General features: G+C 34.2%; 3 protein-coding genes across 3 annotated transcripts; 1 reads left to right on the forward strand and 2 right to left on the reverse strand.

The window, feature by feature from the left end:
* Positions 1 to 8,023, reverse strand: LOC147380594 (protein neprosin-like). Its single transcript, XM_086431479.1, has 7 exons — positions 7,827 to 8,023; positions 5,733 to 5,819; positions 5,396 to 5,608; positions 2,915 to 3,082; positions 1,285 to 1,338; positions 1,040 to 1,183; positions 1 to 445 (listed from the first exon to the last, which is right to left on the reverse strand). The coding sequence occupies exons 1-7, from the start codon at positions 7,998 to 8,000 to the stop codon at positions 65 to 67; spliced, it is 1,221 nt and encodes a 406-aa protein (XP_086287605.1). The 5' UTR covers positions 8,001 to 8,023; the 3' UTR covers positions 1 to 64.
* Positions 8,024 to 9,242: 1,219 nt separating this feature from the next.
* On the reverse strand, positions 9,243 to 16,189 carry LOC147380595 (NADH dehydrogenase [ubiquinone] 1 beta subcomplex subunit 8, mitochondrial-like). Its single transcript, XM_086431489.1, has 4 exons — positions 15,996 to 16,189; positions 15,782 to 15,868; positions 15,566 to 15,661; positions 9,243 to 9,560 (listed from the first exon to the last, which is right to left on the reverse strand). Exons 1-4 carry the CDS (start codon positions 16,131 to 16,133, stop codon positions 9,504 to 9,506), a joined length of 378 nt encoding a protein of 125 aa, XP_086287615.1. The 5' UTR covers positions 16,134 to 16,189; the 3' UTR covers positions 9,243 to 9,503.
* A 1,869-nt stretch (positions 16,190 to 18,058) lies between these two features.
* LOC147380596 (Plastid-lipid associated protein PAP / fibrillin family protein) lies at positions 18,059 to 20,558 on the forward strand. Its single transcript, XM_086431494.1, has 4 exons — positions 18,059 to 18,322; positions 18,744 to 18,867; positions 19,645 to 19,824; positions 20,147 to 20,558. The coding sequence occupies exons 1-4, from the start codon at positions 18,107 to 18,109 to the stop codon at positions 20,335 to 20,337; spliced, it is 711 nt and encodes a 236-aa protein (XP_086287620.1). The 5' UTR covers positions 18,059 to 18,106; the 3' UTR covers positions 20,338 to 20,558.
* The last annotated feature ends 2,093 nt before the right edge of the window (positions 20,559 to 22,651 follow it).

The following is a 22,651-nucleotide window of genomic DNA, read 5'->3' on the forward strand; positions in this document are numbered from 1 at the left end:
CTTTATTTAATTTGCTTAAGAACATAAGCTTACATTTATTGAAAATTTACTAGTACTTGTTGTTTTATACTCCACAAGATCCTCCTGGCCCACCAAACGAGAATGTTTGTCCCCATTCTCCTCCTTGAATCCCATAATACACCAAGGCATAACATGTAGGCTTATCTAATCCTGTTTCCAAGAGAGATTCTTGAGGATTTACTAAGTAATTAGATGAATTAACAACTTGTATTTGTCTAAATGAACATTCATGGTTATAATGACCGTCGGGGAAATGTCCACTCCCCAACGGTGGAAAATTTCCATTTGGAAGACCCTTTGCCAGCCCACCCCAAGCAACGATGGAAGCACCTTCAACTAAAAGTGGCAGTAATTGCTTCGGCCAATAACCGACTGCTATATCCGTATTGCCGTGAAGGAACCACCAATTTCCAGTACCAGGATCCTGTATAATTAGAAAATAAAATGTCACATAAATCAATAAGTAAGGGCTCCGATTTTTATCGTTATAGTTGTCGTTAGGAATACTATTCGGAATAATTCTAATCATAGTTAAAAACTCATTGAGTTGGCTATGAACTGGGTCAATTTTGACTTAACTCAATCGATTGGATTTTGATCGAGGTGACTCAGTCCCCAAATTCAATGGAACAAACTTCCTAAGTCAATCCAATCAGAATTGTTATGATAATATTTTTTTGTGGAGAACAAATAATAAATATTGTTATTTATTTTAAAATATATAGAAAATTTTCACTCGAATTAGCCAACTACACATGGGTTTTCAAACTGACTAATATTTGATCGAATATCTTTATTATTATAATGAGAGAAGGCAAAGTAGAAGTGTTTCAACACCAAAATTTACTAATCTTCAAAAACCTTATAATCGATATTTTAAATTATAAAAATACCCTTTAAAAAATATCTCTTTGCACATGCCATCTTCTAGTATAATTAAATGACAAAAATGGTCATAGAACTCCTGTTGTGAACCAAAATCATTTATTGGAACAATGTGTAAAGTTAAGTAAATTACCTGAAATATCATCATGTTATCAACATATTGAGTTCCATTATATATGGAGGTCGGTTCTAGAACGTCTCCCACTACATTATCTTGGTTAACTTGTACAAAGCCAGAGCAGAAAAGGTTGAAGCAACCACTCCAACCACCATTTACCTATTTGATATGAAAGACATGTAATCTACTGGTCAATATATATATATATTAATAAATTTATTTAAAAAATAGTTTAAAAAAATTAAAACTTTCAAACTTACTGTCCAAAATACAAATGATCGAGTTTTATTGTCACCAAATAATCTTGGTTCCACCTGTTAAATTACATGTTAGTAACACATCAAAATGGAAGAGTTCTATCTTGGAAGGGGCATATAATGTCCAAATCAATGTTTTAAAATATTAAATTAACCGAGTTTCATAGTCCACTCAGAGAGTTCGGTGTTGTTCCTGGTTGACTCAGTAAATCAACTCTTTTTTGGATTTGTATTCAATCATGCTTTCAGGAAGTTGGATTGGACCAATAAGTCTTTTCAGTATAATTTTAAAAGAGAGGTGCTATTGGCACCCCAACTTTTACTTGTTACATTCCAATTAAAATAAAATAAATAAAAGGATTTTTTCCAAAACGTGCTTAACTTATGTCCAAATTCCAGTTTTGGTACACTGTTCATTTTAATTCTCAAAACATGCATTTTGAGTGAAGTCGTCACTTTTAAAATCAATGAATTCCTTGGTATATTTACGAATTTGAAGATATTAAAAGTGATGAACTCATGAGTTCGTACGTTATAAAAATGATGAATACATGTTTTGGGAATTAAAATAAGTACTGTACCCACCTTGAAATTTCGTCATATTTAACGCTTGAAATAGAGATTTACCCATAAATAAATCAATGATGGAAAATAAATAAAAGTTGGAGTGCCAATAGAATCTCTTTTTTTATGTCTATATTTTTATTTGTTAGAGTTAGGATTTTATATGAGCCTAATCTTGTTGTAAACAACTACTGAAGTTGTTTGAACGTGTTATAATGCTTTGTAATGTTGAGATAATAAGTTTTGTACCATTTTTACATTTTAATCTTTAATTAGGGTGTAATAAATAATTTAAGAAATTGGGATGTAATAAGTAAAAGTTGAGGTGCCAATAGCAACTTTCTTTTAAGATTTGACTCCATCACTGAGTCCAGTCAAGTTGAAAACTCGAGAGTTAACTTTGATATATATATATATTATTGAGTGTATATTTTCCTCTACTCTCAGACGCGTCATACCCTAATTAAGTCTCGTGACCCTCTTATATTCATACATAGTTCCCCATCTTATATTCATAGATCTTCCCCTTTCCACAGATGACTCTTGGGTGGGTCATATTCTTTGTTCTTCACAAAGTTATTGTTTATAATTGAATAAGTCCGTTGAGATTTTGATTGGTTACGTATATAAAATTTTTCACTGAGTTGACGTGAAAAATTTTCAAATCATTTTGACTAGTTAGTTCTATTCCATGAGTTTGGGGGTTCGGGTTTGGAAATGTTAAATTATTTTTAGAGTATTGATAATCTGACATAGCCACGAAGGCAACTCAATCGACTTACCTGACATGACGGGCTTGGAAATCGTAGATGTGCTCTCCTCAGGATACATAACTACAATTTCCCATAAAAAGGTGCATTTTTAATCCCAAGGAGAGCACATCTACAATTTCCGAGCCTGTCACATCAGGTAAGTCAATTGAGTGTGACATGTTATCATGACTTATTTTTATTATTCCAAAATTTTATGAAAATCAAATATAATATAATAATGAATAAAAGAAAGTATATATATATACATACAGTATGGATAAACAAATAAATAAAAGAAAGCATATTAGATGACTTACCATCCATCCCGCCTGTAAACCATTGATTTGATTACCTTGACCATTTTCAATCCACATTTGACCTGTACTTCTCTGATCTTCTACCACTGTTGGATTGTAAATACTGAAAAGGCCAGAGACTCCCCTATATTTCTGTTTTATAATCTTTTTCGATCTGAGAATAGTTAACTGAATCACAAACAAAGTAGTGAGAGGATGGAGGAAATTACTAAAACAGCTATATATATTTTGAATAATGCTGAAGTGACCTCAAGATTGTACCTCACATCACACATCCTGACGTGAAAGTGTATGGGAATGATAGATGATTTTTATTGAGATACAAGTAAAAAAGCATCTATGATTCCTAACGACTTTCACGTCAAGATGTGCGATATGAGGTACAAGTTTGAGGGCACTCCAACACGACTCATATATTTTTTTTAAATTATTGAATCACCCATATATATAATTTATGAATTATGCCATATCCGAATGTAATCATCTTCCTTTTTTATATATTAAAAAAAAGTTATCTAATGTACATATAACTTGATGAATTTATCCTAATACTAAACTACAAATGTGATATCTATATATATATACCATATCCGAATGTAATCATCTTCCTTTTTTATATATAAAAAAAGAAGTTATCTAATGTACATATAACTTGATGAATTTATCCTAATACTAAACTACAAATGTGATATATATATATACACACAAACTAAATTGTTTGCCCATCTTTGTGGTTAAGGGGTAGGAGAGGAAAGATAATAAAATTGACTGGGTATTTTTATAAAGTGGGAGAAGAAAAAAAATAATGAAGTTGAAAATTATATTTGACATTTGTGGTAAGATCAAATCCCAACACCTCTTTGTACGAGGGTAAATGAAGTGGGGACAACCTTGTATTATATGCCAGAGTATGTCTGCATTAATTCTCATTGTGTGTGTGTGTGTGTGGGGGGGGGGGGGGGGTTAAAAGGGTAGAAGGAAAAATAGTTAAGTTGGAGGGATACTCTAAGGGAAGAGAAGAGGAAAGATAATATTGAAGGATATTACTGGAATATGGGAGAAAAAGAAAAAAAATAATATATAAAGTTGAAGAGATATTCTTAGAAAGAGGAGTAGAAGAGGAAATGCAATGAAGTTAAAGATATTCTTGGAAATGAGAAAAAAAAATTTTGAAATTGTCTTCTAAATACATTATATATGGGGAGCTAAAGATTGATAAAAAGGAAGGAGAGACAACCATCCTTTTTTTATTATATAGAGCACAGTTTGCACGTGTTTATCAATACTAGCATCTCTTTTGGTGTTAAGGGGTAGAAGAGGAAATACAAAAAAGTTAAAAGAGGTATTAGTAAAAAAGGGAAAGAAGATGAGAGACAATATATAAAGTAAAGTAAAATGGTATTTTTTTAAAACCCAACCCCTCTTATTGGGGGATAAAAATGGGGATTAAATCGTTGGATTTTATTATATAAATATACTTGAGAGTTTACCGGTGCTTACGGCACGGTCATCCTCTTTGGGGTTAAGGGGTAAAAGAGGAAAGTCAATAAAATAGTAGGATTATTATTATAATAGAAGTAAGAGTGTAAAGGTAAAGTTGTGAGCACATTATTGGAAAAAAGAAGAGTAGGATAAAGACAATAAAGTTTGAGGGATATTATTGAAAAATGGAGAGAAGATAAAAGAGAATGAAGTTGGAGGGGTATTATTAAAAAGGGGTACAAGAGAAAAAAAAATAAAGCTGAAGAGTATCTTTGAAAAAGGAATAGAGAAAAGAGAATAAAGTTGAAATTATTCCTCAAAATGCATGCAAGATTGAATTTAAACGGCTCCTTATGAGAGATAAACATTGGATTGTGTCTTGTTACATAGAAGATAAACACACATCACCCATTACACTCATTCCCATAAGATGCACGTCTGAAAAGGAAAATTTTGTAAAACATTGCAAGTTGATTTACTTATGGTTGCAAGGAACAACTAAATACAAGAAAATCATATCCACACACATAAGATGTGAATCCAAATTTGTGTAAAACAAGGACTATAGTCTCATTTTAGCCTCAACTAATGCATACTTGAGCCTGTTTGTATCATCTCGATTTGAATGAGTTAAACAATTTAATTCAATTTAGATTTATTATATGTATCTAATGTTGCTATTGCCACACTAATTTTTTACTAACGCCACAGCAACAGTGTGCAATTTTTTGGGTGATTTATAAAGGAATTGGTGCGGTGTTAGTAAAAGTTGGGTGGTGTTCGAAGACCCTAAAGTAAGCCAAATATTTTTTCAATGTATGGGTTAGAAGTTATGGAATGGACTGATTTTTTTTTTATGATTATCTCTATGATAAGGAGATCACCTGTTCCAAAACATTTTTCCCCATCAAAAGTGATATACAAAAATCAGATGGTCTATGATTCTTCATCGTGTAGACTAGGATGAGGGAACTTAGATTTTAGATGATGATCACTTACATGTTGACCTGGGAACTTGGTTGAATGTGGATGAATATTGGTAGCATATGAATTTGAGAAAGATTTAGCTCTTATTAGATCTTCCTTTCGAGTCCTTTGAATTGGGACCGTTCCTTGTGGGCAACCTATACTTCTTAGTGTAGATCTTGAATGTTCATCTATATATGAACTTCTTCCATTAATCAATCCTTTTGGACGAGAAGTTGGTCTCATCTGTATAGAAAACTCAAACAAAGAAACTCGTAAATATTTACATAAACAGGCCATTTCTTTTAGGGTTTTATAGATTGAATTAAACAAAAACAAGAGAACAAATATTGTGGGTTAGAAAAAATACCTGGATTTTGTGATTCTTGATCAAAGGATGATCAAATGCAGGTTGTTTGTGGATGTCAATGCAGTCGATTACAGCACCTTCTTCGGTCTAGAAATACATTAAGACCCGTTAAATCCTATACTAGAGCATTATTAATTTACCAACCCAAAGAAATATAAAAGTTGATTAATTTTCTAGAGCTAAACCCAAAACTCTAGGCAGAATCAGAGGGCATAGAGTGAGTTTGCCACTATGAATCAAGATCTTTCGACTCAGAGTAAATTAAACCTAGTCAAGATCGATCTCTTCTTTTGAAAAACTTCGCTTATTTTTATAACTTGACCGAGTCTATCTATTTGGATTGGTGTTTGATGGTTCACCATTGGTTAATAAATTTCAAATTTGGGAATTCACTAGAGGGTTAAGTGTTAAGAAAATAGGTGAAACTGAGGTAAGAAAATGAATCGAAAAATCAAACATAAGATGCAATCACACAAAGAAACATAGAAATTTTACGTGATTCCCTCTAGATTGAAGTACGTCCACAGATCACACCGATTCTACTATGAAGAAAAACTCACAGTTACAGATTACACCATTTCACCAAAAATAAGAAATATAAATATCCCAAAAAGTCTAATTAGGATTTTATAAAATATTGGTAAAGTTACAAAAAATACCCTTGATTGAAGGCGTGACTAGATTTATAGTACTTTCTTATTGACTAGTACTATCAGGCTCCACAAACCACAACAATTGTCCTAAATGAGGATCTCTCAAGCTCTTTGTGGTGTTTCATCCCATTTAAACATGTATGTATGTATGCATGTATGGAAAACGCTAATGTCCAAGACCTAGTGGGGACACTAGCATTCTTCAGATTTTGTATTTCCCAAAAAGCCTTTACCATTTTTGTCTTTTACTATAATAAAAAGATATGGTATCTTTGTATATATAAATATTATTTTTGTAAAGAAAATGCTGGTGTGACTTTAAAATTCACTCTATTTCACACTTTACTCATGTGGATGTGTACACAAAACCATAGATACTTTTCATGGAGATGCGAGTGAAAAGCATCTAACATTTTGTGCCACCTCCCGTCAACAAAGTGTGAAACAGAGTGAATTTTAAAGTCACTCCAACACAACTCTTTTTGTAAATATCACATCTCTTAATGGTGTTTTAGTCTTTGTGGTATAAATACTTTTTCAAGAATACCACCAAGATGTGTGATATTTTGTGGAATACCATTTCACAAATACCAAATTACCCTCCTCATTTTGTATTAAAAGTAAAAAATGCTTAGGGTATTTTGAGAAATTTAAAGTTGTGGAAAATGCTTACATCATGTGAGATCTACGACGTTTTCATTCCCTTATAGGAATTTAAACGTCTACAATAAACAAAATCGATTGAGATCCTTTAACTCACTAAGAAACATGAAATCCAACTACACAAATCTGTTTTAGATATACATGCCATATCCTTGGGAGGCGTGTATTATTTGAACCATTATATTTCTTGTTGTTTTTTTTTTAATTTTTTTGTTTTTATGGATCACAGGATCCAATTTAATCATATATTTTTCGATTAATATCATTTTGATGGATTGCTTTGTCTCAGTTCACATTATCTCTACATAGGAAAAAAAAACAACAACAACAACATTTAATTCCTCATCTTGAGTCAATGTTTCAGTGAGAAAATTTGAGACCGGGTCAAACGAAACATTTCTTGATAGTCAACATTTCAGGGCTAATGCCGCGTTCCAGTCACGACGGAAATTGAAATATCTTGAACAAAATAGTCCAAAAATGGTAAGAATCTTTAAAACCTACGAAAGAAAAAATTCTTAGAAAATCTAGGAAAGATGTATGGAGATCAGTGTTCAGTACAAATTATTCTCCCCTACCTTAGAGATGTGTGGCAATGTTGTTGTTTAAGCATAAAAAGAGAGAGCTTCTATTGCCACACCAACTTTTGCCAAGGCCACCCCAAACGTGTGGGTGATTAACATATGAATTGGTATGGCGTTAGCGAATGTTGGCGAGGCAATAAAATCTCTCTAAATAAAATAACAACTCTAAAGAGGTATAAGCACATCAGTAGTACCTGAATTGTCTTGATGGGCGGTTTATTGAGACTCTTGAGTTGTCTCTCCAACTCTAAATCTTCTTCTTTTGAGATAAATCTCCCTCCTTCCACCCTATAGTGGCTCTGACTCAAGGACAATGCTACCAACAGCAACTGGATGGAACCCATCAAAGCCACAGATTGAAGCTTCATTGCTTCTTCTTTTTTTCATTGATGTAGTGAGGCTAGCTTGGTTCTTTATTTAAAGAGAGCAACATAAATGCTAGTGTTGTATAATAAATATGGTTTTAATTGTTGTTTTGTTTTTATTTGGAAATCTTAAGCAAACATTTATGGTATATTTGCAAGCTATCCTTACTTCATTGATCATCTAACTCCCGAATTTGAAATTTAAATCCAACAGTGAAAATTAATTTTCTTCAATTTTCTTGTATATGAGCCCTAAATAATGTCCAAGTAATTTGAGGTGCAATGGTGTGATAAATCAATGATTTAATTGAATTGCTTTTAAATGAGATTACTTCTCATGCGTTATCGGAAACTTTCTTTTTTTGTTGCATCTCTCTGGGTGGAGTTTGAACCGTTTGTTTATCATTAGATATTAAGATCCATATGGGGCCAAGAAAAATATGAAGAAAAAGGCAAGTTGGTTTCTTAAAGATTAGAGCTCATTGCATTTTGAAGATTGAGTGATTTAAACCAAAAAAATTCTTAGAAACTGTCAAGCTTGTTCAATCACTCTGTAAAGATAAATCGATTTTGATAAGATACTGGCTGAATAAACAAAGGGATAACTTTTTTAGTGTTCTAATGTTTCGAAACTTTTCAAAGTCCTTTTAGCGAAAAACAAAAATCCACTAGAATAATATAATTGATAAAATGGGCCATTTTTAAGGGTTATTGGGTGTTTCAGGAAACTTTTCTCTAGATCATGTCCCTGCCCTTGTTTGAAACTCCAACGATGAACTTCACGATCATACGATCATACGATTAATGGTAGGCCGACATCCTAACTAAAGCCCGTTCCCTTCTCCCCTTGGCAAGAACCAGATATGATGAAGCAATTCTTAGTTCCCACTTGTTGAGTAGAAAAGCGAGTATAACCAGTTTGTATATAATATCTTCCAACAAATGCTTGTCCCCTAGAACTCCCCTCCTTTCCTTGGAATGTTTATTACTTTCATTTAACAATCCCATTAGCCGTACTGCACCCCATGGGAGGCGAGACAAATCTATTTTATATCCTGAAATGCCAGATTATGAAGTTTAAGCTAATATCTGTGATAAAGTGCGAGTATTTCCACATGCCATACAACGGAATTTGCCTTTTTAGACAATTTGGCTGGACTTTTATGGTATTGCATCATCAGTTTGGTAGTAACATAGAAGTTCTGTAAACTTGATATTGAGATCACCTTAGCAAATGGGCACAAGTAAAAAAGTGCAATTATGATTTTTTGTTGCGAAAGGCCAAATAAATTGTTTGCAACCAAAATTAAGTTGCCTTCTGGTAAGAAACTCTACACCTTCACCAAAAGGTATATGGTTCATCAAGTTGCAGTGTCACCACATGTCACCAATTAGGGCAATGCATTATTTCTAGATCACATCCTCACAATCAGAGAAACTAACAAACATATGAGATCCCCCAGTGTTCAAGGCAAGAGTTGCAGATACACAACCAACCTAGACTATCTATGAGTCTTCCCCAAGCTCCACCCGCAGATTGTCATAGGGATAGACTTTTGGTGCCTGGTAAGAAGACAAAAAGAGAGCATCGATAAGTAGAAGATTTGGAAACGGTTCCACAGTTGCAGATGACAATATAACATTCTCAACACTGTGGACGGAAAAAAGAACCACTATATAATTACCTTAGGCTATGATTTCAGGCAATCGCAAAAAAATTAAAAAATTAAAAAAAGGTCAGCACAAAGGTGAACTAAAATTCACTTCTTGCCTAATCTAGACCAACTAAGTAGACTCAAGTCTCCCCAGCACTAAGTAATGTTTCAAGTGAGAATCTTTATGCATTGTGTAGCAGGAGGGACTCAGGAGTTACTTCTTAGCTTATCAAACACACAAAATAGAGAAGTTGCTTCTCATTGGTCAAAATTTTTTTTATTGATCCTGTATTTATTATTATTATTATTATTTTTTGATAATTTTTACTATTATTTTTAATTGATAAATCTATATTTATTATTGGCAGGAATGATCAACATATGCATTAAAATGGGAGCTTGCATCCACTCAAATGCTTATTCTGTTTGTGTAGGGGTGGGCGGGGTGGGGGCCCACAATATTGTCAGGGAATCCTACTTCGCACAGAGTATAAAATGGTGATGCCAGAATGGAAGGAAACTTAACATACAACTCCACAAAGGACGGGCATAAAAACTGCATTGCTTCTACCCAACCCAGAATGCCAAGTGCATGTTTGGATGTTCCATGCTTTCCAGACTAGTCTAGCCTAGCTCAGTTCACAGCTGGTCTGTAATCAACCTAGAACTAGTTTAACTTGCTGTCTTGTTTGGGTAGCACTTCCCTTAATTGTGTATCAGAGAGCAGAAGGAAGAAGTTCTGTTCCATGTCAGTGATGATGCTTGGTAGTGCTAAATGGTTTGAAACCTGTGTTCTACAGTCATGAACTGAAATTTTGGACCCAACGTTCTAAGAAATCCAGTTAAAAGAGAAGAAATTCAACCAGTTCATAAAGGAGATTGACTAGAAATTAAGGTTTTGTGTGTGTATGTGTGTGTGTGTGTGTGTGTGTGTGTGTGTGTGACAGAGAGAGGAATCAGTTCCTTGACACAAAGGTTTCCAAAAGGACACCTTTGAACTGGTTTTGTTAACAAGACTGGAAATGACAGGGACCAACGATGTAGGTCCAAAAGGTTACCAAACACCTTTCAAGTCAATCGGGAATGGTTTGACCTTGCCTGGTCCGATTTTGGGGTTTCCAAACAAGCCCTATTGTCTCCTTAGTGGCTGAAAGCAAATCTGGCTACAGATAACCAACAAAATGTAATCCTTTCTTTTGATAGCGGCAATAGCATCAATTGAACCTTAGACCTTTTAGATAAGGTGCTAGGTTTCCAAGAGCCAACAATGCAATCATCTCTTTAAGTCTTTTTTTGATAGGTGTCTCTTAAGTCTTAACAAGACACAATGATTATAATTGCTTCCCTAAACAAGGCCTTGTTGTTTCCCTAAACAAGGCCTTGTTGTTTCCCTAACCTCTCCCCCATCCCCTCTTCGTACCAAAATGTGCAAATGCAAGGATCATCTCTCCAAGAGTAAAGAAACCTCATCACCCCTGGCGTCTTCTCCCACAGAATTTCTAGTGGCCATCTTGGACCTATAAACCATTAAAACTTCTTAACCTATCAATTTTTTATTAGAAGTTGAGAAATTCTGGATCTTCCATTCCACAACCAATTTAACTCAACATTTTTGGCCTGCTTACAAAAACTAGATCTCGACAGATCTTCATATGGAAAGAGAAAAATATTGGAGTGTCCTTTAATTAGCTGAATAATATTTTAAAGACAGAAAATGCAGAAGAACAAGAAATCACTTTGTACTCATGCAAAAGAACAAGAGAGGCATGTTGAGATGAACCAACTAATGGGACATCAAACTTTGCCACACTAAAAGTATGGAAGAGAATGATGGAACAAGGCTAAAGACAATATATATATGAGTACCGTTCAGCAGCCAACGTTGGGGAAGCTAACACAGAGCCAACGCCTTTGTCCTATATGAGTTAAAAGTTTTGGATTGGGCTGATTTTTTGTGAGGATTATCCCTAAGGTGAGGAGATCAGCCTCACAATAAATCAGCCCAATCCGAAACTTTTAAGTCAAATGGGACAAATTTTGGCTCCCAATGTTGACTGTCGAACACTATCCTATATAAGAGAGAGAAAACCAACTTGGTTTTATGCCAAGGAGGTCAGCGATAAAGGAAATCTTCTACTTAAACACACAATGGAAGAGTTTCTAAAGATAAAATGAGAGGAAGAATTTCCACATGGTTTTTATTGATGGAAGATGTTCAAATGGATATATTTGAATTCACGAAAGATATGTATTAGCGAGATGTGACATCAAATGGTCATTCAGATGAGTTCCCAGTTATAATAAGCATATATTACAATCGGCTCAGAGACCATGTCTTTCCCTAGCCATTCAGGTGTTATCTTAAGCAGAAACGTAAGGCCATCAATGAGAAGTTGAAGGTTTGGAACAAGAAATCATTTGGAAGAGTCAAGGTCAGAAAAAAGAATGTATTCAATCAGATTAAGAGGTTGGACAAGGAGAAAGAGGGGAATTTGCAACTCAATCAAATATTAGAAAGGGACACTTTGAGAGTGCAATACTAAAAGCTCCCAGTTACGAAAGAAATCAACTAGAGACAAAAAGTGGTTGAAGCTCCCAGTAATAAAAAACAGGGGAATTTGCAACTGAATCAAATATTAGAAAGGGCCAGTTTGAGAGTGCAACACTAGAAGCTCCCAGTAATAAACAAAACCAAGTAGACGCTCCCAGTAATCAAGTGGTTGAAGGAATGGGATTGTAACACAAAGTTCTTCCCATATGACCAATGGCTATCGCAGGAAAAATCTAGAAGATAAAGATTCATGGAAGGTGTAGTAAACTTTTATTGGACAATATATTAGGAAGACTTTAGTTTACACCCTGCCCTAGACAATAAGGACTTCAATGGAATTTCTAATAATCCCAATCATGGCTTGAGAGGCCTTTTGAAGAGGAAGAGGTGTGCCAAACTATTGGGGAATTGAGTGGTGACAAAGCTCCTATGCCTAGAAAATTTTCTATGATTTTTTTTTTCAAGAAGTGTTCGGGTATATTATAGGAGGGCAATTCATGGTGTGATTATCTAGGACTTCTTCAACAATTGCTTCTTAGATTACAGATCAAATTGCACCTTTATCGCTTTGATCCCGACGATCAGTTTGGAGGAAGCAACATATAAAGTCATCTTGAAGTTGCTTGCATCAAGAATCAAAGCAATTATACTTTGCAAAAAAGGATCAAAGCAATTATGCCAATTATCATTGGACCGCATCTAGGATCTTCCATTAAAGGAAAACAAAGGTGGGATGGAGTACTTACCAACGGATGCATTGACTCGAGGGTGAGTCGGGAGTTTCCAGGTTGATATATAAAATTGATCTTGAGAAATCATATAACCATGTGAGTTGGAATTATTGCAATAAATGCTTGGTTGAATGAGCCTCAAGTCAAAATGGACTGGGTGAGTTATGAAATATCTTTCCAAGAGTGGTAAGTTGACTATTCAAGAAAACTCTATCAAGCATCGCAATATTCTTCCTTTTATTATCTCCATATGTTATATACATGCCAAGAAGGTTTGAGAAATTATTTAGAAACCTTTTCAAAGCACGATAAAGACAATAATTGTAAATTTCATCAGGTCAGTTGGACGGGCATATGTGTATGAAAAAGCAAGAGCGTTACATATGAGGAATTAGAGACTCGTGGACCGCCCTCTAGGGATTGGCTCGAACTGAGATAGTTGTGAAAAAGAGTCAATTCGGGCTAAGTTTGGCAAGCAGGACCTTTAGGTAGGAGAGTGGGGTAGCATGTTATTCATACGGATGCAGGGTATGGAAGGGTATACTCAAGGTTTCCCAAAGTTTCATCAGAAAATCTCATTCATATTGAAAAGGGGAAATAGGGTGTGATTTTGGGAGCAACTACGTTGTGCGGAGGTATCTCTTATGGAGAAATTTACTTTCTTAAATGATTTGTCAAATAAGAATATGTCAATAATATACAAATTAGAATAAGGTTGGGTGAAGAAGGGAAATAATGATTGGGAGATGGCTCCATCTCAAGTCTTATTGAATGTAGCATCTCATTTAACCCAAAAATAGATCGTTGGATCTAGGAAGGCAACCGTTATGAGGTTTTCTCGGTTTTATCATTTTATCAGTTTCTTTCTAACATTCCATCCTCTATTTTCCCTTCTACTGTGATTAGGGGCTACACCATAACTTCAGCAAATTTCTTTCTTTATTTGGTTGGATTCTTGGAATGGTATTCTTAATATGGACAATATAATTCGACAGCATTTTATCTCCGCTCTACCTCGTTACCCCTTTTGTAAGTCCGACGGGGAATCTATGAATCACATTCTTCTTCATAGCTCCATCTCCAGTGAAATTTGGGCTCACTCTTTTTTAATCTTTTTAACATATCTTCAAGTTTTTTGCTCTTTATCAATGCCCTATTGGAGGTTTTGCTTCAACTATGCAATTTGTTTATGGCATCGAAAAGGATATTATGGACCATTATTCTTTTTGTTGTCTAATTGGAATTTCAAGAGGCAAAATCACCTCATCAGATTATTATCTCTATTTTTTGGTGTAAAGCCTATAAGGAGTTCAAAGGAATCTTCCTCAAAGATTTTAGTTTTAAATAGGATTCTGTTTGTAATATCATAGACTTATAACTAGCATGTCTTATGGTAGCTCTAATAAGGTGTAGCATTTTTTCCCTTGCCTTGTACTCAAGTTGGTCATCTTGACTCCCCAATTTTTCTCTCTATAAAATTTAACTACTAAAAAAAATGAAGTAATTTCTCATATTCAGAAAAACAGTCCATTGGTACATGTTATATGCAAATGACATAAAGTCCATTGATGAGACTAAAAAGGAGAATTAAAAACTAGAACTCCTAAGGGATGTTTTGAAGACAAAAGAGCTTCAAAATAAATGGACCATTATTTTTTTTCACTTTCAGGACCAAGACCGATTAAAAAGAGTGCATCTTTAAGGAGAGCATATATAAAGAGGTTACGCAAGTAAGAATTGTTGGCCATGAAATACCGCGAAGCATCTTTGCTCATGTGTAGCTAATCCAAAGAAAGTTAAAAAATGTATGAAGAACAAAAAATAATTGTTGAAGCTCAACTTCGAAAAATGTTCTCAAGCCAACCCAAAGCTGCTAACATTGGAGAATCACAATAGCCCAAATAATGCAATGCTCAAGGTTTTCAATACTCCAATTGTGACTAAAGACTGCAAAATGCAGAGTATAAGGATCTTAAGGCTGCAAAAATTTTAAATTGCACCTTGTATGGTGGAGAAAGACTTTAAAGAGGCAAAATTTGCACATAGCGTTCTAGAGGGTCCTTTGAGGGTTGCAACTAGTGTGAATGGTACTAAGGATTTATAAGGCAATCAAATATGTGAATTCTTGAAGTTGTCCAATGAGGATGTATAATTGGACACAAGAAGGCTTGTGTATGGTATTGTTGTACACTAGATGAAACCTTTAGTTAACTTTTGTTTCCAAAAATAATTTATTCCCCAAAGAGTGGCAACACGTGTCCGGTTTGGATGAAGTGTCACACAGGCTGCTTCTCTATGTGGGATTTCTTCTTTTGTTTAAGTGGCAATGGAAAGAGTTGTCAGTACGATTGCACTAAAGATGAGGGGTGTCTCGTCCCATGACAATCAAACAAATGTCCAATTCTTATCAAAATCAAATTTAACAATTGGAAGGAAGGTTAAACCACCGAACAAAATTTGTGTACAAATAGGTTGTCTTCAAACCTATGTTTTTATTTGATCATAAAAATAGGTTGTCGTCAAACCTACGTTTTTATTTGCTCATAAAAAAAATTAGATCTTTTTATATATCAAAAAACACTTAGATCATAGCAAGCAAATTCTAGGCATAAAGCATGGATTTCAACTTACAAAAGGGATCTTAGAGGCTTTGTCATTCCAAACAGCTAAAAGTCCGAGAGATGCAAAGAAACTCAAACCACCACAAAGCCAAGCCAATGCTTCATACTACAGATACAACCTTAGAAGTCAAAAAATTTAAATAAAAAAGAAAAAAGAAAAATCTCAAAACCCAAAAGTCAACAGATTATAAACATCAAAATCCTAGATTTATAAAGTTATCATCACCTTTCCAACATTCTCTGCGATACGATCTATGCAAGGTTCAGGGAATGGAGTCCCATTATCCCAAACAAGTTCATCATTTACAGGAACCTGAATCACAATAAGAGCGATCGAATTTTTCAAAGAAATTTAGTTTCGGATGATCAATTGGTTGCCAACTGAATGAAATCAGACAAGATTAGATTTAGATTTCTAGGGTTTTAACAAATTTGATTACCGGTTTGTCTGGGATGAGGTGTCTGCCAACAGGGAGGCCCATACCAGATCGAAGGTGAAGAGAAGAGGAGATTGATCGACTCAACACACCATTGCCACCCATGATCCGAGACGCTATGATGGTTAATTTTCCAGCCATTTTGTTCACTCTGCGAGAATTTTTCCTCCCAAACCACACTGACCTTTCTATTTGGGGGGAACATTCCGGGTTTTGGTTTATATTAGGGATGCCCTTATATGTTTTAAAACTGATGTTATGCCCCTTGATCTTAGTTTTCTTTAAGAGACTAATGTATACTGGCCTATATGCCCTTGATTATTCCCCCTCCCCCAAATAATCATTCTTAGGGCTGTCAATGGGCGGGTTCGGACCAGGCTTATCTGATTCCTAACCCGGTCCTAAAGAAATGGTTTTTGCTTATATGAGCCCTCTTGAAGTCGTAACCCGACATTAAAAGGTTGACATCGTGTTCGAGTTGAATAAATAATAACTATTTAATAAACAATCATTTTGGTAAAACAAATAATTATAAAATTGGACATATACCCGTTTTGGAAAACATCAGACGAACATGTCTCATTCAATAATTTTTGCAACATGAAAACCTGGTAATTTTGAATAATTTAGAAAAATTCTCATACAAAATTAACCTAATTAGGTTTATTAATGTTAAAATGCAAGATTAAGCTTGCCCTTAACTTAAAGTTAACAACCCTTTTTTAAAATTAATGGTGAAAATTTGATTTTAATAATTAAACTTTTAATATAAAAATGTCACGGGTTCAATGCAATGATAAAAAGGGACTACTTTTAATACTCAAAACGATCATTTGTTACATAACTCATGTTTTGGAACCCAAATGCCCCCACTTACAAAAGAAAATTTAACACTAAAAAATATTCTTATAAATTAAAATTTTCTCTTTCCCAATCTTTTACACAATTTAACAAAGGAGGAAACTCTCCATTTTCTTTGTCAAACAATCATTGGAGCTTTCCACTAACGATTCTCACTCTTTCCACCAACGATTCTCACCTTGGAGCTTTCTTTCTAATGTTTTAAAATTAGTTTTATGCTCTTATCAACCTTAATACATTTATCCTATAAAGTTATGTAAATGAAAAATGGTAGCAAAAAAAACTTAATGATTTCGCAAAATCTTTAGAGTATAATTTCTAAAATTTACTTATTATTGAGACTTGACTCTAAGAAATTCAAGTCTTGGCACTGAGAGAGTCAAGTCTCGACACTAGAATGTATCTCTGGGTTGAGTCTCAACATTACTTATCATTGAACCTCAATGAAATATTTTGTTTATTATTCATCAATATTCAATGATAGGTAACGTTGAGACTTGACTTTGAGATACATTCCAATGTTGAGTCTTAAGTTTTGACATTGGGTAAATTTTAAGAACTATACCCCAAGAAATTTTGGAAATCAATTAATTTTTTTTGTTATCATTTTCTATTTGTATAACTTTGATGAAGAAATATATCAAAGCTGATAAAAATATAAAAAACGTCCTTAAAACATGAGAAAGAAAGATATGAAAGAGTAAGAGTCGTTCATGGAAAACTCCCATGATCATGAAATAAACATGAAAGAGCACATATCTACTAGATTTGTGATCGTTTTTAAAATTCAGAGGTTTGTTGATGAACTCCAAGGACTATTTGATGGAGAGAATTGAGAATTGTCTCCCTTGTTTGCTAGTATAGAGAAGATTGGGAGGGAGGATATTGTAACGTATAAGAATATTTTCTAAGGATTTGGAAATTGTAAATGGGGCATTTCAGTAAAAACATGGGCTAGTGTAACCCCACTCCCCTCCCCCACCACCCAAAAAAAAAAAAAAAAAAAAGGGTAAAAATAGTCCCTTTTTGCTAGCGTTACTTCCGGTCAAGATAAATCTAATCTTGCCTTTTTCAAGGGATTTTTATTAAATTATCGTAGATTTTACAAGATACCACGTGGCAAGCTATGAAATGAAAACGCGGGACCCACCAGATTTCCAACGCTTACGTGGCACGCTTCAATTTATGTTACGGATAAGCCTGTAATCTGACTAATCTCACGAGTTCTTCCAACTCTCAGCAATTCGAAGACGATGGCATCTTCTCTGTGTCTCACCAATTTCAGAGTTCTCGAAGTCCCTAAATCCAAAGCCCTGATTTTTGGTTCAAAACTTTCGAATCCTCCATTAATGGTGTCTTTTCCTCTTCGATCACAGCAGAAGAAGAAGATTTCGAGAATCTCTGCTTCTGTCTCGACGCAGGAAGTTCGCACTAGTCCGGATGATCTTGTCGCCTCCATTATTAACAAGGTTAGAAACCTTTTTAATGAAAAGATCTTTAAAAAGGAAAAAGCATGTGGAGTGTGTTTGAATTCGAAGTTCATGTTCTTCGATTAGTTTATGAAATGTAATTGAAAGATAAAATAGTGTGTTTGGTATTTGGGGTGTCTGGAAATTATAATTTCTGATGGAAGTTTCATGAGTGGTCTATAATCCGAAATTTAGCCTAATTGACGATTCGTAGTGATTATGATGTGAAAATTTCATCTTAAATCAGGAAGATACGTAGAAAGTTAGAGTTTTAAACAATTGGGGAAAAATTTCTAATCTGGTGATTCACCTGTGTCATCTTGGTATCTTTGGTGAACGAGCGAGATTCTTAATGAGAATCACTGACTTGGAATTTGAAAATTTTGGTTCTCATGAAAACTTAGTGCATTTGATTCTTTAGGTGACTGGATCCGATGGAGGAGTTTCTTTAACAAACGAAGAGCACAAAGAGGTATCCGAAATAGCTCAGCAACTACAGAAGTACTGTGTTAATGAACCAGTAAAATGCCCACTCATATTTGGAGGTAAACTCAATTAATGGCTTATGATTAATCACCAAGTTATGTCATTTTTCCTTGTTTCACTCGTTTAAGCAAAGAACCTTCGATGAGTAAAGATCATGGTTTTAAATCTCGTCCGAGACTGAGACGACTTGTCTGATATGTCTTGGTATCGTCCAACAACGAGACGGATTGACAAGTCAATGTATCGGACGAGATTTAAAACCCACATTCATTTTTCTCATTGTTGAACAAGATGTCTCAAACGTATCGGAAAACTTGTCCGAGATGACTCGGTCTCGCTCACGGACGAGATGAGATGTCAGAACGAGTTTTAAAACCATGGTAAAGATTCCACTTTCATAAACTGCTTTTTATTGATAAAATAATAAATTGAAATGATATATGGGATGGCGAGCATATCTTTGTTTCTTAACCGAATTAAAGCAACATGTAGTTAACTTATAATTGCTCAACCATTTTGCTACAAATTTTAAATGTCAGTATATCACTATTCCATCTGGAATTTGCGATTTTGTTTTAACTTTAGAAGCTATTGAGACCTAAGGATCAAGTATGCAATTGTTACTATGAAATTTTTTAATCCAATTAATAAGGTCATATCTGAAACATCTACCACTATTATGCTCTTTCACAGAATCAATGTGAATCCTACTCAATATTCATTTTTATGATTTCTGAAGTTACTAAATGAAGAATGCAGATTCAGATTTCCTGTGAATTTTTAGTTTCCTTTGAAATCCTCCAATATCTGCCCCATGATAATTTAATGTTATTCAGACTGGGATGTCGTGTATTGTTCGAGGCCAACATCACCTGGGGGTGGATACCGGAGTGCATTGGGTCGTATGGTGTTTAAAGCAAAAGAAATGATTCAGATTGTGGAAGCTCCAGACTCTGTGAGAAACAAAGTGTCTTTTTCTGCATTTGGTTTCCTTGACGGAGAGGTTTCCTTGGAAGGTAGATTACTCTATCAACTGCTGCTTGCATTTCTTTTTTATGGTTAGAAAATAAAAAAAATAAAAACATGAAGAAGTGGTTCTCCATATTAGACATTTTCCCAGGTAAAGATCAAATGTTTTGGTTATCTAACAATCCAATCTATTGGTTCTTGACATGCCATATCTTCTTTTACCCACCAAATTTGCGGGAAAACCTGAATAGTTATGTTTTATGGTAATTCAAACAGGACACTCTCCCATATTTGTGGTTTAATGCAATTTTTCCTCAATTAATGCTCTTATGATGTTGCATTTCTTCTATTGCTTTGAATGTGACTTAGGCAAACTGAGGGCAATGGATGATAAATGGATTCAAGTTGTATTTGAGCCTCCTAAACTGAAGATTGGGGCATTGGACCTTCAGTACGGTGGGGAGAGTGAGGTTAAACTGCAGATAACATATGTAGATGAGAAGATTAGGTTGGGGAAGGGATCTAAAGGTTCTTTGTTTGTATTCCAAAGATGCAGATAAGCTTCTAAGGGTCACGGCATATTGGTAGAATTCATTTCTGCAGTAATGTTCATTTTCTTTCAAGCCAGAATGTAATTTTTCTTTTTTTTTTGGCTTTTCATGTATCATGAATTTCTCTGTATTAGTATTTGCTAACGATTGCCTTTCTAATATTTCAGATCTATGTACTTGTACAATTTAATATCAAAGTTGCAAACAAATTGTATTATAAAAGTATAAGATACTACTTGTATTGCCATGATATATGAAGACATGTAGACATCTATTCCTCGTAAGAAAATCTGGCAGGGTGATTTCAGCCATTTCACGGGTTGAATCTCCCCATTGAACGGGATGGACGGAGCTTGCATGTCTCCCAAAGCTCAACTAGTGCAGGGTAATAAAAGAACTCAAATGAAAAAGGAACAATCCTATTTTGGAAAGATCAAGTACCCATTTTCATCAATACTGCATAAGAGATGGAAAATTTTTGTTATACAAAGTTTGCATAATATGATCACAACTACTTGTTCAGCGGCAAGCATGGTGGATATGAAGGGCTTGCTTGACCCACAATGTAGCATGGATGCTAATCTGTTCAGCTGAATGCTTAGTGGTAGTGATTTTTTGGATTTCCTTTTGCTTGGATGCATGCTCAGTATGGATGATCAATGTTTTTATTTTTATTTTTATTTTTTATTGATCCGGGAGTCTGTTTTTCTAATGAGATCAATAACTCGGCGATGACAGGAATTGAACCTGAGTATAAGGTATCGTCTTCCCAATGATACTTCAGAATTATACAATTATTTTAGAGAGTTTCTATTGCCACACCAACTTTTGCAAATGCCACCCAAAGATGGGTGTTAATTCCTTGGTGATTTACATATGAATTGGAGTGGCATTAGCAAAAGTTGGTGTGGCAATAAAATCTTTCTAATTTTAACCACCCAATTTTAATTCAATATTCCCCTCAATCTCCATGCTAGGGGGTGTCAATGGGTACACATTTATCTGAAACTGAATTGGAACCGAGATTTTGGTTCCCTTTTCATTGGAACTAACTAGAGTCGGGTTCAAAATTGAATCCAACCAATTTATTTTGTCATTTTTTATATACATGATTTAAGGGTTTCTTTTATTTTAAAATTTAAACGTATCTAGAAATTTTTTCAATTTTTTTGTGAGTTTCATACTTAGTATGAGCATTAAATTCTTCAGTGGCCACCCATGAGGGCGCAACCTCACTTGCCTGGTGCGTGTGATGTATGGGCATTGCATGTGCCTCAAGCCTAGTCTTGTCCTAAATACGAGCTTGGTCCGCTGTCTATAAGATACCCGATTATATACATATATCTTCAATTTTTTCATACAAATTAAGCATTGGAGCTTAGAATGTACCATCTCTTTCAAAAGTTCGATGAATTTTAAAATTTGAATATATATATATGTATATTCTTAGTGGAGCAAATTATAACTAAATTGATATTTTATAAATAATATGTTGATTTTTTTTTAAGGAATTTTTTTTATATTTATTTTCATTCAATTCTTGAGTATGGGTGGTATTTTTTGGTGGTTCTGATTCGGATTCCATTTATTTTAGAGTTAGAATCGGAAAAATATAATGATTATGATTCTAAGTTCTTTAAGAACTAGGTCGGACCCATTGACACTCCTACTGCGGACTTAATGGATAATAAAATTGGGCCAACAAAAATAATTGAATTAGGCAATTGTAAACTAAAGGTATGTTTGGTAACATTTCTGTAGTCTAAAATTCGAAGTTTGAAGTCTAGTTTTTGTTTTTTTAAATTTGGTTCTGTAAAAGTTGTTTATTTGTCATTTTTAAAAGCTTATGCTTATAAACATAATTTTAAAATATGATGATCATTTTGACAATATTACTTTTTTGTAATTCTAATAAAGATATAGAGAGATCTTATTGTATTAAATTCGGAATTAAAAATATAGGATTTTCGATCACAAAACGAGAGAAAAGAGAGAGATTTTTACAATACTGTTGTAGAGGAATGAGAGGTAGAAAAGTTAAAGAATTTATATAAAGAAGGGATAAGTGGTAGAAATCGATATTTTGAGGAGGGTATTTTAGAAATAAAAAATAAATTCAGAATTCAAAAATTTCATTCAGCGTCCTCCCATCGCTGAACCAAAACTTCTAAATTTTAGTTTTTAATTTTGAAATCTGAATCGAAACAAACATCAATAGAACTCCTAAAATCTGAATTTTAAAGGAAGACTATCTCTGTTCAGACTTTATAAGTGTTAACAAACACAAACTAATTCTTAGTCCCATTGCCTAAACTTGGTCGAA

Source organism: Akebia trifoliata, unplaced genomic scaffold (assembly GCF_017979445.1).
Source record: "Akebia trifoliata isolate Shusen 1 unplaced genomic scaffold, ASM1797944v1 Contig01285_ERROPOS320191, whole genome shotgun sequence".
NCBI lineage: Eukaryota > Viridiplantae > Streptophyta > Magnoliopsida > Ranunculales > Lardizabalaceae > Akebia > Akebia trifoliata.

Bases quoted from the DNA above. Each gene is read 5' to 3' on its own strand.
- LOC147380595 (XM_086431489.1), bottom strand. From the start codon at position 16,133: ATGGCTGGAAAATTAACCATCATAGCGTCTCGGATCATGGGTGGCAAT. The intron at 15,662-15,781 runs GTGATGATAACT...TTGTATCTGTAG, and splicing joins TCGCAGAGAATGTTGGAAAG to TATGAAGCATTGGCTTGGCT. The intron at 9,561-15,565 runs GTAAGTTGAAAT...TCTTCTTACCAG, and splicing joins AAGCCTCTAAGATCCCTTTT to GCACCAAAAGTCTATCCCTA.
- LOC147380594 (XM_086431479.1), bottom strand. From the start codon at position 8,000: ATGAAGCTTCAATCTGTGGCTTTGATGGGTTCCATCCAGTTGCTGTTG. The intron at 5,820-7,826 runs GTACTACTGATG...ATGTATTTCTAG, and splicing joins CGCCCATCAAGACAATTCAG to ACCGAAGAAGGTGCTGTAAT. The intron at 1,339-2,914 runs GTAAGTCATCTA...GTAATTTAACAG, and splicing joins GTTTACAGGCGGGATGGATG to GTGGAACCAAGATTATTTGG.
- LOC147380596 (XM_086431494.1), top strand. From the start codon at position 18,107: ATGGCATCTTCTCTGTGTCTCACCAATTTCAGAGTTCTCGAAGTCCCT. The intron at 18,323-18,743 runs GTTAGAAACCTT...TTGATTCTTTAG, and splicing joins TCGCCTCCATTATTAACAAG to GTGACTGGATCCGATGGAGG. The intron at 19,825-20,146 runs GTAGATTACTCT...AATGTGACTTAG, and splicing joins CGGAGAGGTTTCCTTGGAAG to GCAAACTGAGGGCAATGGAT.